General features: G+C 38.7%; 1 protein-coding gene across 1 annotated transcript in view; it reads left to right on the plus strand.

The window, feature by feature from the left end:
* APLF (aprataxin and PNKP like factor) overlaps positions 1-15398 on the plus strand; it is a 97813-nt gene that overhangs the window by 56779 nt on the left and 25636 nt on the right. The window contains exons 7-8 of the mRNA XM_052649228.1: positions 7200-7555; positions 13895-14020. Of these exons, the coding sequence (XP_052505188.1) occupies positions 7200-7555; positions 13895-14020 (482 nt within the window). The remainder of the gene's footprint in view (positions 1-7199; positions 7556-13894; positions 14021-15398) is intronic.

Here is a 15398-nt window from a genome sequence, read left to right on the forward strand (position 1 = left end):
GGAGGTGATATTTTAAGAGTATCTTCATTTGTCTTCAGTACACTAGATTCTTGCCTTGACTGACCAAAATAACGGGAGAGGTTAAGAATATAACTCTTATTTACATAGCTCTCTCTTCATTAAGACTGTATCCCCAGAGCTCCTTAATGTTGGTTTACTACATCAAGGAATCTTATATCCTTTGCTCCTGATTGGCTATTTGGGTTTTACCATTTATAACATGTCTCTGATCAGTCCCACAGAAACATCTATTCATTCATTCATTTAATAAGCATTCATTAAGCAAATAGTAGTAATACAGGTTAACAACAATGGCTGAAAAATTACCCACAACCATTTATTGAGCTCAAAGACCATTCTAATAATCATTACAGTAAGCAGTCTTCCTGTTATATGTAAGGCAGTATGCTGGAATGTGGGGTTAAATGCATAAAGATGGAGAAGACATAGTTGATAAGGAGCAAATAGTCTTGTGGGGCACATGATTCAAATCCTAAGATAAAGTGACAACACATTGATTTTTATGGCAGTCTTGAGCCTAACCTGCCTCTTGAGAAATCTGTATGCAGGTCAGGAAGCAACAGTTAGAACTGGACATGGAACAACAGACTGGTTCCAAATAGGAAAAGGAGTACGTCAAGGCTGTATATTGTCACCCTGCTTATTTAACTTCTATGCAGAGTACATCATGAGAAACGCTGGACTGGAAGAAACACAAGCTGGAATCAAGATTGCCGGGAGAAATCTCAATAACCTCAGATATGCAGATGACACCACCCTTAGGGCAGAGAGTGAAGAGGAGCTAAAAAGCCTCTTGATGAAGGTGAAAGAGGAGAGTGAAAAAGTTGGCTTAAAGCTCAACATTCAGAAAACGAAGATCATGGCATCTGGTCCCATCACTTCATGGGAAATAGATGGGGAAACAGTAGAGACAGTGTCAGACTTTATTTTTTTGGGCTCCAAAATCACTGCAGATGGTGACTGCAGCCATGAAATTAAAAGACGCTTACTCCTTGGAAGAAGAGTTATGACCAACCTAGATAGTATATTCAAAAGCAGAGACATTACTTTGTCGACTAAGGTCTGTCTAGTCAAGGCTATGGTTTTTCCTGTGGTCATGTATGGATGTGAGAGTTGGACTGTGAAGAAAGCTGAACGCTGAAGAATTGGTGGTTTTGAACTGTGGTGTTGGAGAAGACTCTTGAGGGTCTCTTGGACTGCAAGGAGATCCAACTAGTCCATTCTGAAGGAGATCAGCCCTGGGATTTCTTTGGAAGGAATGATGCTAAAGCTGAAGCTCCAGTACTTTGGCCACCTCATGCGAAGAGTTGACTCATTGGAAAAGACTCTGATGCTGGGAGAGATTGGGGGCAGGAGGAGAAGGGGACGACAGAGGATGAGATGGCTGGATGGCATCACTGACTCGATGGACGTGAGTCTGAGTGAACTCCGGGAGATGGTGATGGACAGGGAGGTCTGGCATGCTGTGATTCATGGGGTCGCAAAGAGTCGGACACGACTGAGCGACTGAACTGAATTGAACTGAGAAGGACTCCATAAACCAGCTTCGAGGGAGGGGTTCTTGAAAGAAGTGACCCTGAGCCAATCCTAAGGGCAGTGGGCATGAACCAGGTGTAGGAATCCATCCCAGGTAGATGAGGCAGCAGGTATAAGAGCAGAGAGGGTACAAAGACTATGCTGGGGACAATTGTTCTTAGCATTGTTGGTGCAGAGCTGGGCGGCAGGGCAAGATGAGGATGAAGCCGGGAGTGTGAACAAACTCACTGAAGGAGGACCTTGAAATGTTTTCAGCCAGAGATAATCTTATCTGCTCTTCGAAGGATAGATTGGAAGAGAATAAGATTAAAAACAGGGGGATAAGGTCATTGACACTGTCATGAAGAGAATCTGACTGAGGCACTAATATTAAGAATGATAGGCATGAATTAGAGAAATATTTAAGAAACACACTGCAGCACTTGTTGTTTAGATCTGGGGAGAGTAAAGAAGAAATGAAAGATAGTCATCCAAGAAATTTATCCCCATCTTTTGGCTAAAACAAGTGGATAGATTATATTGGCCAAAACTATGGTACAGAATACAGAGGGAGGATTTCGAATTTGAGATTTTGAGTGTGAGGTGTATAGAACATTGAGGAAGAAATGTCTAGCTGTTGTTATTGTTCAGTTGCTAATGTCACTGTTTCCACTTTTTCCCCACCTGTTAGCCATGAAGTAATGGTACTCAGTTCAATTCAGTTCAGTTCAGTCACTCAGTCGTGTCCAACTCTTTGCGATCCCATGGATTGCAGCACTCTAGGCCTCCCTGTCCATCACCAAATCCCGGAGTTTACTCAAACTCATGTCCATTGAGTGGGTGATGCCATTCAACCATCTCATCTTCTGTCGTCCCCTTCTCCTCCCGCTTTCAATCTTTCCCAGCATCAGGGTCTTTTCCAATGATTCAGTTCTTTACATCACGTGGCCTAAGTATTGGAGTTTCAGCTTCAGCATCAGTTCTTCCAATGAGTATTCAGGACTGATTTCCTTTAAGATGGACTGATTGGCACTCCTCGCAGTCCAAGGGACTCTCAAGAGTCTCCTCCAACACCACAGTTCAAAAGCATCAATTCTTTGGCACTCAGCTTTCTTTATAGTCCAACTCTCACATCCATACATGACTACTGGAAAAACCATAGCTTTGACTAGATGGACCTTTGTTGGCCGAGTAATATCTCTGCTTTCTAATATGCTGTCTATGTTTGTCATGATTTTTCTTCCAAGGAGCAAGCATCTTTTAATTTCATGGCTGCAGTCACCATCTGCAGTGATTTTAGAGCCCCCCAAAATAAAATCAGCTACTGTTTCCACTGTTTCCCCATCTATTTCCCATGAAGTGATGGGACCAGATGCCATGATCTTAGTTTTCTGAATGTTGAGTTTTAGCCAACTTTTTCACTCTCCTCTTTCACTTTCATCAAGAAGTTCTTTAGTTCTTTGTTTTCTGCCGTAGGTTGTGGTGTCATCTGCATATCTGAGGTTATTGATATTTCTCCTGGTAAGCTTGATTCCAGCTTGTGTTTCTTCCAGCCCAGCGTTTCTCATGATATACTCTGCGTGTAAGTTAAATAAGCAGGGTGACAATATATAGCCTTGAGGTACTCCTTTTCCTATTTGGAACCAGTCTGTTGTTCCATGTCCAGTTCTAAGTGTTGCTTCTTGACCTGCATACAGACTTCTCAGGAGGCAAGTCAGGTGGTCCGGTGTTTCCATCTCTTTCAGAATTTTCCACAGTTTATTGTGATCCACACAGTCAAAGGCCTTGGCATAGTCAATAAAGCAGCAGTAGATAAAAGCAAGGAACTCTCTTGCTTTTTCAATGATCCAGAGGATGCTGGCAATTGGATCCCTGGTTCCTCTGCCTTTTCTAAATCCAGCTTGAACATCTGGAAGTTCATGGTTCATGTATGCCATGAATGAGTTTGAAGTTCAAGAGTGAACTTAAGGCTGGAGTTTAGAAGTTTTTAGTCCTTAACCTGTGGGAACTAATGGGTTGATGCAGGACTTTTAAGACAGTTTATTAGCACAAACATTCTTTCTAAGGGCAGCTTGGAGACAACAGCAAATTGCTTCACTGACCTTGTTTCAGGGGAAGTTCTTTATTCGCTCCTTTGAAGTATATTAGAACTTCAGATGGGGAATTCTCTGGTGGTCTAGACTCACCACCACTTCCCTGGTGGTTAAAACTCAGTGCTGTCACTGCTGTGGGCCCAGGTTCAATCCCTGGTCTGGGAGCTAATATCCCACAAGCTGGGAAAAAAAAAAGAAACCTTCAGAGAGTTGAGGAATAAGGGAGGACTTATTGGAGGAACTTAACAGGCTACTTTAATAGCCTTGTTGTTAAGTTTGTTGTTCAGTCACTAAGTTGTTTCTGACTCTTTTGTGACCCCTTGTACTGTAGCCTGCCAGGCTCCTCTGTCCATGGATTCCCAGGCAAGATTACTGGAATGAACTGCCATTTCCTTCTTCAAGGGATCTTCTTGACCCAGGGATCGAACCCACGTCTCTTGTATTGGCAGGCAGATTTTTTTTTTTTTTTTAACCACTGAGCCACCTAGGAAGCCCAAATAGCCTTAATATAACACATTTTAGCCAACTTCAAGCACCAAGGTCACCTTCCACCAGCTCCATGCTCCTCAATTCCTGAGGTCTGTAGCATGTATTTTTATAGAGAGTGTAGGATATCTGCCTCTTTCATGAATCTCTAGCCTCCTATACTTTATTCTTCACATTTTCATGTAATCTGGGACATAAGCCATGTGGGTCTCAGATACAAAATAAAATATGGAGCTCTCTGCCTTCCCCTACTTCTTCCAAGTACAGAGCACCCTCCATCTTTCCTCTTCTTTAATTTGCCAGTTCAGTGACTTGCTCTGGCTCATGAGCTTTTTAACTGGCATAGTACGAATTTATGTCTCAGCAAACTTACAAATTACTGCATGTAATGGATTTTTGGGACCATTTATGAATAATTGAAACCACAAATGTTAAATTCTTGAATGCCAAGGGCCTACTGAATATCAATATTTCATGGAGTTCCATAATGAACATTATGAATTCCAGCTTTTATGCCTCTTAAAATATTTGAGAACTCCTGATCCATATAGTATTGATATCTGTGACTTTATTACTCCTTTTTCTTTTGGAATAAATTAACATGTTAAACATATTCCTTGTAAAGATATTAAAAAAATAAATCCTTCTTTACATTTCATAGAAGTAGAGAGAGTTGAAATATGATGCTTTATACTTCATATCTTTTATTGTGTTTCTTAGTTTGCTTTTCATTTTTTTAAATGGCAATATAGTAGATGCTTGTTGTCAAAAATGAATTCAGATGCATGTTAAAGTAAAATGAAAATCTTGATTCGCCTTTTCCTTCAATCTCGTTGCATACTGATATATTGGTTTATGCCCTTCTAAATCTTTTCATTTGGATTTACATAGGTAAGTACTCAAATAGATACATAGAGAATTTTTTTTTTACAACCTAGATGGAATCATAGTGTGTGGGTGTGTGTGTTTGTATATAATGTATATATATTTTAATTTTAAAAATCCTTAGCGAGATATATATAGAGATGTCTACCTAATTCTTTTCAATCTCTTCCCAGTGTTTTGTGGTAAGAAAGTAGTCTCCTTTATTTAACCCTTTCCTAGCTGTGTCCATTTTTCCCCTATAATAAATATGACAGGAGTGGGATATTTTTCCTTGTTGTCCCCAAACTGTTGCTGAGGCCCAACACCTGGGGCAGAAGTACTAACTGTAAGCATCTCATATTTGAAAGGAGCCCCCAGCAGTGAGAGCTAGGCTTTTTCCTATGGGATCTTTTGAAAGGGATGAGAAATTCACTGTCCCTTCCCACAGGCTCTATACTTAGAGAACTGAGACAAAAGAAGGTTGTAAGATTTGGGAGAGCGCTGTGTTTGATGGAAGAAGTTATTTTCTCCCTTTCAAAAATCAAGAGAAGAGATGTGCTCTGACAGCATTTATTGTGGAGTTCTGAGATGCCAACAGGAACAAGAGACTGAAATTTTACTGGCCCTGCTTAGCCAAGAAAGATTTGCTCACTTATCCCATTACTACACGAACAGAGAAAAAGAAAATTGGTGAGAGTTGAGCCAGTCGAGGACTGCGGATAAGGAGGTGGGTCAGGATTGCTCTGTTTCCACCCCACAGTAGGTCCTGACTAGTTGGGGTCCTATAGTAAAGGGAGCGGAGAAGGCGATGGCACCCCACTCCAGTCCTCTTGCCTGGAAAATCCATGGATGGAGGAGCCTGGTGGGCTGCAGTCCATGGGGTCACTAAGAGTCGGACACGGCTGAGCAACTTCACTTTCACTGTTCTCTTTCATGCATTGGAGAAGGCAATGGCACCCCACTCCAGTGTTCTGGCCTGGAGAATCCTAGGGATGGGGGAGCCTGGTGGGCTGCCGTCTATGGGGTCGCACAGAGTCGGCCACGACTGACGCGACTTAGTAGTAGTAGTAGTAGAAAAGGGAGATGAGATTGGGGTGTCCTTGAGCAGCTTGGGGGAAAGAGTGTATATGCTGGCAGGATGTGGTATGAATGCCATCAACTGAGGGCCAGCTCCACCTGGTTATCTATTACTATTCAAGAACCATGATTTGATCTAGGTTCTTTTTGCAAGGTCTTTAGTCAGTTTGGATAACATTTGAAAGTTGGCTTACTGTGTTTCTTAAAAAAGAAAAAAACTATGGAAACACCTAAGGAATTAGTCTAAAAAAGTCATGTTGATAATATCTTCAAGAAATTTGAGCTGCTGGATATCAAATAAAATTAAAACCAGCTTTTTCCAGAAGACAGCCAGCATACATGAGTTCTTGTTACATGTGGGGGTGAGCATTCGTGTGTATCTGTTTTCATCACATCCTTACCATGAGGACTGGAGTTTATCTGAGCAATGTCTCCACTGCACAGGAAGTATAAGTAATTAGGTCATTTTTAATAGGATAAGACAGACTAGGCTTACTCTTTGTACTTGTGGTAAGTACATATTAAAAAGGTTCTGTAATGCTAATGAGAATACTTACTTGATTCAAAATACCTTTAATTCGTTAAACTGAAACTGTTATACATACCACTTCAAAGGAATCTTATTTTCTAAGTTGGTCATAAGATAGCTTTCATGTGAATTTTTCTGTGAAGGAGGATCAATTTCATCATTTAGCTGAAGGAGGAAAAATCTTGATTTAGAGGGTAGAAATAAAGTATTACAGTAACTTATAAGAAATTATAAGAACAGTGCAGAAGAGTGTGGCACATTGTTGAACAGGAAATTTAAGAGCCAGATAGGTTTGGGGGGAAAGATTATATTCAAATGAGCAAATGTTGAATTTTCTCATGTTTCATTATTTTTTTGGTTATTTTTCACTGAATGTTTGACATGATTGTAAAGGTTTGACATAGCTGTAAATTCCTTTTCTAATAACAGTAGATTATTTCAAAGTTATTAAACTAGAGACATAGTGATATTTTTAATAACTTTAAAATACGGATCTTAAAGTTTTAAAACATACATATTACATGAATCTTACAGTTTCATGCAATTATGCTTAAACTTACACATTTCCTTTGAAACATGCTTTATTTATTATTTATTTCCTGATTTTCTTATAGGAAATGCCACAGTCATTTTCTGCAGCCATGTTACATAACACAGAGGTAAATAACACTAAGACTAATCCACAGAGAAGCGAAATCCCAGTAGAGGCACTTGGTAAGGTTTCTGAACATAAAATCATCACTAAGGGAAGTTCAAATGAAGACAGCATGGCGAGAAGTTGTTCTGAGAGTTGTTCCAGTACCCTGAGCAAGTCTTTCTGTGATGAGCCTCAAAAATCTCATCCTGAGTCCAGCTCTAATACACCCAGTCCTGAATGTGTGCAGGCGAAGGCAACCGATTCAGTTCCAAATGGTTCTGAAGAAAACAAGGTCCAGAGAACGTCCTGCATGTATGGGGCAAACTGCTACAGGTAAAGTGAAATTACAGGTAGCATATAATCCCATTATTTCAATAGCATGTAGCATGTAAATATATGCTATCGTGTGTTAAAAGACTAATAAGACCCATTGGCCTAAAGGTTAGGAGCTTTATTGTGTTTCTGCTGGTCTGTACTTTTCCAGTATGCTTTCTAGCAAATCCTTCTAGAGGCTTTTAAAATATAGTGGGGAATTAAATGTTTCATTGTAGATATGCTGACTACTACAAGAATCTGAACTGGGGAATACAGACTTGAAAACAGAACCACTCAGACCTAAATATTTGCTTATTAATGTCTTCTTGAGGTGTTACAAAGATAGCTTCATAAGTAGTTTATGTATACAGTGTAACTCCCAAGACAATTCTAAGTTGTGTTTAGGCATCTTATTATACTTGTGCCTTTTCTTTTATATTTCTCTAAAAATGCTTTTAAATCACCATGATGCCTTCTAAAACAACTGAATATATATTTCTGGATTGATTGGTAACTCCTCTACTTACTTCATTTGATCATATTGTATCATATTTTCTAATTTCATACTTTGTGAATTAGTTTTAGGCTGTATGTTTATACTGTGTTTTCTCTATGTTTCATAGCCCTATTGCAGAAGTTTTTCTTTGCTATTGCAACTTATCAAACTAAATATCTTATAAATGCATTCTAGTATAGTTTATCTTCTATGCAATAGCATATGTATATCACATATTCTGTTAATTTCTCAATTATTATATCTCTTTAAAGTGCAGTGCCATTTTAACGTTTGAATAACCTATTTTAACGATTATAATTTATGCATTTATTCACAAGTTTGTCTTATTTATGATGGCTTTAGTCTTGCATATAGAACATAATTTATAAACAGATTAGGTGGTTTAAATAGCAGAAATTTGTTATCTCACAGTTCAGGAGGCTGGAAATCTATGATCAGGGAGTTGGCAGGTTGAGTCCTCCTGCAGTCTGTCTCCTTGGCTTACAGATGCTGCCTTCTCATCGCGCCCTTACATGGCCTTTCTCTGTGAATGCATATCCCTGGAGTCTCTTCCTCATCTTATAAGGACATCAGTCATTTGGGATTAAAGGGCCTACCCTTACGAATTTCTTTAATCTGAATTATCTCTTTAAGGCCCTGTCTCCATATATAGTCACACTAGGGGTTAGGGCTTCAATATATAAGTTTGAGGGTGGGGGACACAGTTCAGTCCGTGACAGTGTTCAGCTGGTATTTGTCTTTGTTAAACATGATTTAATGTTCTATCAAGGTCATAATGAATTCAGTCATACTTGATGATGACACGTTAATCAGTCATAGCTTATGAAAATTTTTTTACTTTTTCACTCATTTTGATATATATAATTAATACCCATGAAATATTTGCAACTGAAATCTTGAAGACAGAACACTTATATTTGTAATAAAGGGGAAAAAAACCCTACATTGAGTTCTTGTTATATATGTATATCATAGCAGTCAGTTAAATGTATCTTTTTTACAGCCTTAGTGCCACTGCTTCAGCTCATGCCATGATTCCTCTGGAGCTAGTAAATAATCTCCCAAGTCTCCACACTTTCCCTCAGGTTCATATTTCTTCCTCATTCTTGCCTGAATGATCTGACTGAGGAAATAAAAACAAAGATAAAGAAGAAGAGAGAAGAAAATCTGACAGTATTATTCTCTTTTACAGAATCCTTCAGCGTCTAAAGGCTGGATTTCTTAGCAGAGTCCAGAAGGCCCTGAACTGCCAGTGACTCTTGAGATGCACCATGCTGTCAGGCTGTTGTTATGTCCTTTGGATGCGCTGATCCCTTTTCCTCCCTCTGTCCTGCTGAAAGACTCATTCAGTTCCTTTTTTCACCCTTTTCTGATATGCCTATTCTTCCCTACATTGCTCAGCCTCTATCCTACACAACTTTTTTCCTCGTACAGTTTCTAATGTGTGATATTAGATCTGATATTTAATATAGTTCAGTTGGTAAAGAATCTGCCTGCAATGCAGGAGACTCGGGTTTGATTCCTGGGTCAGGAAGATCCCCTGGAGAAGGAAATGGCAATCCACTCCAGTATTCTTGCCTGGAAAATCCCATGGACAGAGGAACCTGGCTGGCTGCAGTCCATGGGGTCACAAGAGTAGGACACGACTTAGCAACTAAACCACCACCACCACCACCAATTATTTACGTGTTCTGTCATAATATAAAATTATTGCTCAAGAGAAGTCTTATTCAACCCCTTAATGTTATGCTATTAGCTCCCAAGTCTGTATCTCCAACAGAGATTTCTGTACTAAATTTTAGATCCAGATAATCACTGTTTATATTCTAGGCACATCAAGTTCAGCCTTGTCTAAAGCAGTCACATCTTCTTATAATCCTTTGTGAAACTGAAAACAACAAAACAGCATTTAACTGTGTAGAAACTGTTGTTTCCAAAAAACTTGTTTTGAAAGATTTTGTTCTTTTAGGGTCATTTAGTTTTATTGTTTAATAGCATATGGTTCCGTTAGTAAACTGATTTTAAAAATTGGGCAGAAATGGAAACATCTGCTATTAGCATGTAAGAAATTAATACTTTAATTAAAACTTACAGTTTTATCTGAATAAGATCATAAAAATTATGAGTTAATAGTATATAAGGTAAGGTTTTTATCTCTAATACATGTGCAGTGTCTCACTGAGGACCAAACCTCCCAATGAGAACAACTAGCAAAGCTGAACACCCATGTTTGAGAACATTAGAGGCAGTCACACTTTAAGGCTTCTTTTTTCCTTGTGACATTTGCCAAATTTTTAATGTTTCATGCTGAGGGCTAAGAGAACAGGCAGAGCTTTGGGCAGCCTCATGGAGCTTAGGCAACAACAATGGAGTTTAGTATTTGCCAAGCAGGAGGGACCCTGTATAGAAGTTATAGACATTCAGGAGGGAAAAATAGAAACATAATAAAATTGAATATGAATATATAAAGCAGTAATAACTTTTGTGTTATGTAATGTATTTGTGAAATTAAAATATATGAAAATAGTACAGAAGTGGTCAGGGATTAAAACAAGTAAATTTTGGCTATAGTTACATTGCATAAGTGGAAGACTACCATATTTGTTATTTCGTGACTGTCTTAACTTTATGTGGACTTCCCTAATAAATAGCTCAGTTGGTAAAGAATCCAGCTGCAATGCAGGAGACCCCAGTTCAATTCCTGGGTTGGGAATATCTGCTGGAGAAGGGATAGGATACCCACTCCATTATTCTTGGGCTTCCCTTGTGGTTTAGCTGGTAAATAATCCACCTGCAATGTGGGAGACCTGGGTTCAATCCCTGGGTTGAGAAGATACCCTGGAGAAGGGAAAGGGTACCCACTCCAGTGTTCTGGCCTAGAGAACTCATGGCCTAGAGAACCCCTATACAGTCCATGGGGTCTCAAAGAGTCAGACACGACTCTTTATGTAGGTCCTCAGAGTTTATCTATGTTGTAACATGAGTCAGAATTTCTCTTCTTTTTAAGGCTGAAACATTCTATTTTATGTATATACCTTGTTTTGTTTATCCATTTATCTTTCAATGGATATTTGGGGTGCTTCCATTTCTTGGCTATTGTGAATAATGCTGCTGTGAACTTTGGTATGAAAATAACTTTGAGATCCGACTTTCAATTATTTTTGGGTATAAATAAAGAAGTTGAATTGCTGGATCAATTCTGTTTTTAATTTTGCGGGGTACCATCATACTATCTTTCATAGCAGATATACCATTTTATATTTCTGCCAACAGTGCACAAAGCATTACAGTTTCTTCACACTTGTTACATTTTCTGCCAACAATACTCAAAGTGTTACACTTTCTCACCAACACTTGATATCTTCTGTTTTTTTGATGGTGGTCATTTTAATGGGTATGAAGCATGATACATTGTGATTTTGATTTGCATTTATCTAATGATTACTGATTTTGAGCGTCGTTTCTTATTGCTCATTTGTGTATTTAATAGAAATTTCTCTGGATTATAGACATTCCTTTGCTTATTTGTGATTCAAGGTGTTTTTTGGTCATTGAGTGGTACGAGCTTTGTATATATTCTGATTATTGACTTGTAAATATTTTCTCCCATTCTGTAGGTTGCCTGTTGATTTTATTAATTGCATCCTTAGATGCAAAGAAAATTTAAATTCTGATGTGGTCCAGTTTGCCTAGTTTTACATTTCTTGCCTTAGCATTTGGTAGGAAATCTTTGACAAATTCAGTGTCTTGAAGCTTTCTCCCATTTTCTTCTGAAAGTTTTATATTAGTATCTTAGGTCATATGTTTATGTCTTAGATACATTTTAAGTTGCTTTGTATATAGCGTGAGTGAAGGGTCCAACTTCATTCTTTGCATGTGAATATCCTGTTTTCCCAGCACCATTTGCCAAAAAGAGTATTCTTTCCTTTTAGAATGGTCTTGGCACCTTCATTGAATGGACAAAAAATCATACAATGGACCATTGCACAGTAATAAAAGTATACTGTTGTTACATGAAACAGTATGGAGTAATAATATAAACATAAAAAGTCATTCTCAAAGAAGTACATACTATATATTTCCATTTTAATTCAAGTACAGATGAAACTAATATACTTTTTTTTTGGAACTAAGATGGTTTATTTCTTTGTAAAAACAATGTATCAAGAGTAGTTTGAACAGTACTTGTCCTATTCTCTTCACATAACTTATTATATGAAACAAAGATCATTTCTATGTCTGAGCTAATTGGGGCGTCCCAGATGGCTCATTGTAAAGAATCTGCCTGCCAAGCAGGAGACTCGGGTTTGATTCCTAGGTTGGAAAGAGCCCCTGGAGGAGGAAATGGCAACCCACTCCAGCATTCTTGTCCATGGAAATCCCATGGACAGAAGAGCCTGGTGTGCTACAAATTAAAAAAAAAAATTGTTATACACCTTTCCGTAGGCTACAGTCCATGGGGTCACAAAGAGTCGGACACGACTGAGCGACTTCACTTCACTTCACTTCATACACCTTTTGAAGTTTTCATTAGCTTCCAATATTTTATCTTTCATAGTGAAATATCTCTGATAATTTCATTAATGTGAAGATTTTTGCTGGTGTTTCTTCCTCTGAGACATCTTCATTCTTTTGTCCCAACCACTTTTCCAATTTATGTTGATAAATTAGTTTCACTAAATTCTGTGCTGTGTTTAGTCACTTCAGTCATGTCCGACTCTTTGTGACCCCATAGACTGCCGCCTGCCTGGCTCCCCTGTCCATGGGATTCTCCTGGCAAGAATACTTGAGTGGGTTGCCATGCCCTCCTCCAGGGACTATTCCAAACCCAGGGATCAAACCCATCTCCCACATTGCAGGCAGATTCTTTAACTAACATACTGTTTTATAACATTGCTTCTCAAAGTATGGTCCAGAGGCCCTTTCCGGGCCTGGTCCCCAAGATGCTTTTAGGAAAACTGTTGGGCCAAAACCATTTTCATAATAATGCTTTGTGTACATATGCCTTTCTACTCTGATTCTCTCACTTACAAGTGTACAGTAGAATTTCCCAGAGGCTTATGATTTGTGTTAATGATTGAATGCAGAAGCAGATAGGAGAATCCAAATGCCTTCCATGAAGCCAGATATTAAAGAAATTTCTGAAGTATAAAACAGTGTCTCCATCAATTTTTTTTTGGAAGATAGGTATTTATGTTAAGATTTGTTTTTATGATAAAGTATAAAGGGTTTACTGCTATTTTAAAGTGAATATATTTTTAAAAATTTCTCATTTTTAGTTTCTAATAGATTAAATGTTCTCAGTTGGTCAGTCATGTCCTACTCTTTGCAGCCCCATGGACTGTAGCCCATCAGGCTCCTGTGTCCCTGGGATTTTCCAGGCAAGAATACTGGAGTGGGTTGCCAATGTCTTCTCCAGGGGATCTTCCTGACCCAGGGATTGAACATGGGGCTCCTGCATTGCAGGTGGATTCTTGCATCTGAGTTACCAGGAAAGCCCTTAAAAGCTACATGTGCTTGTATTTTTATCTTACATATATATTAGTCTACATAGTCTGTTATATATATCCTATTTAAAGTACTGTTTGCAATTTGTCTGTTGACAATCATGGTTTTTCCCATGTCACCAGAAATTAATTTTGCTGCTATGAGAGTTCTGCACTGACTAGTTATCATGAGCTTTATTTTTAACAACGTAGTGTTAGTTGTTCATGTTCTGGAATAATCTGATGTGTATTATTTGATTTTCTGCTATATGCTATTATGTTTTCTAGTTTATCTAGAAATCTAGCATACCCTATTAATTATTTTTTCTGACAGTATGTTTGTCACTCTCATAGGAAAAATCCTGTCCACTTTCAACACTTCAGTCACCCTGGTGATAGTGATTATGGAGGTGTAAACATCACGTGTCAAGATGAAGCTGATGACCGGCCTGAATGTCCCTATGGAGCATCTTGTTATAGGTTTGTAAACCTGAAATGTTTTATTACATTGCTTTTCTGTTTAATCTCTGTTAACTTACTCAGGAGAAACTACAGGTAAGCTTCTCATCTCAAGCCTTTAACTTTTAGTTTTTAAGCTTCCATAGGTTAATAGGTTTTCATTTTATTACTAGGTAGAATTATATTATTTCTTTTAGATAATTCTAAATTGTTGAAATTATTAACATTAGAAATGCCTGAAAATTTTCCTAACTTTCTAACACTGCAAATCAGATAATTTAAAAACTGCCAGTGCTACCCCATTATACATTCTATCCAGACTCCTTCAGTTCAGTTCAGTTCAGTCGCTCAGTCATGTCTGACTCTTTGCGACCCCATGAACTACAGCACACCAGTCCTCCCTGTCCATCACCATGTCCCAGAGTCCACCCAAACCAATGTCCATTGAGTCAGTGATGCCATCTAACCATCTCATCCTCTTTCGTCCTCTTCTCCTGCCCCCAATCTTTCCCAGCATCAAAGTCTTTTCAAATGAGTCAGCTCTTTGCATCAGGTGGCCAAAGTATTGGAGTTTCAGCTTCAACATCAGTCCTTCCAATGAACACCCAGGACTGATCTCCTTTAGGATGGACTGGTTGGATCTCCTTGCAGTCCAAGGGACTCTCAAGAGTCTTCTCCAATACCACAGTTCAAAAGCATCAATTCTTCTGTGCTCAGCTTTCTTATAAAGAAAGCTGTAAGTCCAACTCTCACATCCATACATGACTACTGGAAAAACCATAGCTTTGACTAGATGGACCTTTGTTGACAAAGTAATGTCTCTGCTTTTTAATATGCTATCCAGGTTGGTCATAACTTTTCTTCCAAGGAGTAAATGTCTTTTAATTTCATGGCTGCAATCACCATCTGCAGTGATTTTGGAGCCCCCAAAAATAAAGTCAGCCACTGTTGCCACTGTTTCCCCATCTATTTCCCATGAAATGATGGGACCGGCTGTCATGATCTTAGTTTTCTGAATGCTGAGCTTAAAGCCAACTTTTTCACTCTCCTCTTTCACTTTCATCAAGAGGCTCTTTAGTTCTTCTTCACTTTGGGCCATAAGGGTGGTGTCATCTGCATATCTGAGGTTATTGATATCTCTCCTGGCAATCTTGATTCCAGCTTGTGCTTCATCCAACCCAGCATTTCTCATGATGTACTCTGCATAGAAGTGAAATAAACAGGGTGACAATATATAGCCTTGACATACTCCTTTTCCTATTTGGACCAGTCTGTTGTTCCATGTCCCATTCTAACTGTTGCCTCCGGACCTGCATACAGATTTCTCAAGAGGCAGGTCAGGTGGTTTGGTATTCCCATCTCTTTCAGAATTTTCCACAGTTTAATGTGATCCACACAG

Source organism: Budorcas taxicolor, chromosome 11, assembly GCF_023091745.1.
Source record: "Budorcas taxicolor isolate Tak-1 chromosome 11, Takin1.1, whole genome shotgun sequence".
Taxonomy (NCBI): Eukaryota; Metazoa; Chordata; class Mammalia; order Artiodactyla; family Bovidae; genus Budorcas; species Budorcas taxicolor.